The sequence below is a fragment of the Frankliniella occidentalis genome, unplaced genomic scaffold (assembly GCF_000697945.3).
Source record: "Frankliniella occidentalis isolate FOCC.00 unplaced genomic scaffold, Focc_3.1 Scaffold9, whole genome shotgun sequence".
NCBI classification, from domain to species: Eukaryota; Metazoa; Arthropoda; class Insecta; order Thysanoptera; family Thripidae; genus Frankliniella; species Frankliniella occidentalis.
The window spans coordinates 1,035,304-1,036,343 of record NW_026267139.1 but is presented as its reverse complement, the minus strand read 5'-3'; the positions used below and the strand labels follow the sequence as shown (position 1 = coordinate 1,036,343).

At 53.8% G+C, this 1,040-nt stretch overlaps 1 protein-coding gene across 1 annotated transcript in view; it reads right to left on the bottom strand.

Moving 5' to 3' along the window:
- Positions 1–1,040, bottom strand: part of LOC113204065 (sorbin and SH3 domain-containing protein 1) — a gene marked incomplete in the record, with an annotated part of 111,520 nt that overhangs the window by 78,726 nt on the left and 31,754 nt on the right. Inside the window, 1 exon segment of the mRNA XM_052275827.1 lies at positions 501–534. Coding sequence (XP_052131787.1) covers positions 501–534 — 34 coding nt within the window.

The window sequence follows — 1,040 nt, the reverse complement described above, 5'->3', positions numbered from 1 at the left end:
TGTCGTGGGGCCACATCGCATAGACTGAAGATTATCCTGCGTGCGACAGTGGTCGGCGGTGATCCCCCTCCCCCTCTTCTTCCCTCTATCCCCTCGGGGGCGCCCCCAGGGGCTCGCTCCGCCCCGCCCCGCCCCGCCCAGTGGGCGGTGTCGAGGTTCTCACATCTCTCTTCGCTAGCGTGACGCGCCCCCATTACATTTACAGTTCAAGCCCATCGGCTCTGCCCTGATTTATAGCAAAACAATCCGCCGGGCCGATCGAGCCAGGAAAATACATACCACACTGTGGCTTAAGATGACTGATAACCACAACTAACATCTGATAAGCGATAATCATGAGCGATAATCATAACCTATAATCACAACTCATATCTGATAAGCGATAATCATGACCGATAATCATAACCCATTATCATAACCCATAACCATAACACATAACTGACATATGACAATTGATGAAGATAACTGATGAAGATAACTGATAATAACTTACGCCTCAGGCTTCCTCTCCTCCGGATGGGTCCTCCGCTCGACCTGCAACAACAATAACAACGTCTTAACCGTGTGAAAAAACGAAACACCCGCCTCACGCAATTTTACTTTACTTTTTTGGCCGAATATCGAGTCGGTTTATTTCCGCGTCGGCAGTTCTTTTCATTCATCTATATACTACGCTGCTCGTTTTATTTTTCGTTCACATCCAAATAATACCGCTTTCCGATACCCCCTCCCTTCCTCCCCTCCCGATCAGCGATGCGACGCGCGTTTGGGAACGGACACACGGGAGGCGCGTCGCGCTCCACGCGGGATGCGGCCGATCGGGTCGGGCCGCGCGGGCCGCCTGGCGGTGGCCTCCTCTGCAGGGGGACACACCATCGCGTCAATCACAACAATGCGCACGGCGACTCCGTGACGCGGGGGCCCTGACACATCACACCGGCGTCACTGGGGCACGATTCCGGTCATCGGACATGATCCTAACACCCCCATCTCTCTCCTTCTCTCTCTCTCTTTATCTCCCCCTCTCCCTCTCTCACGCT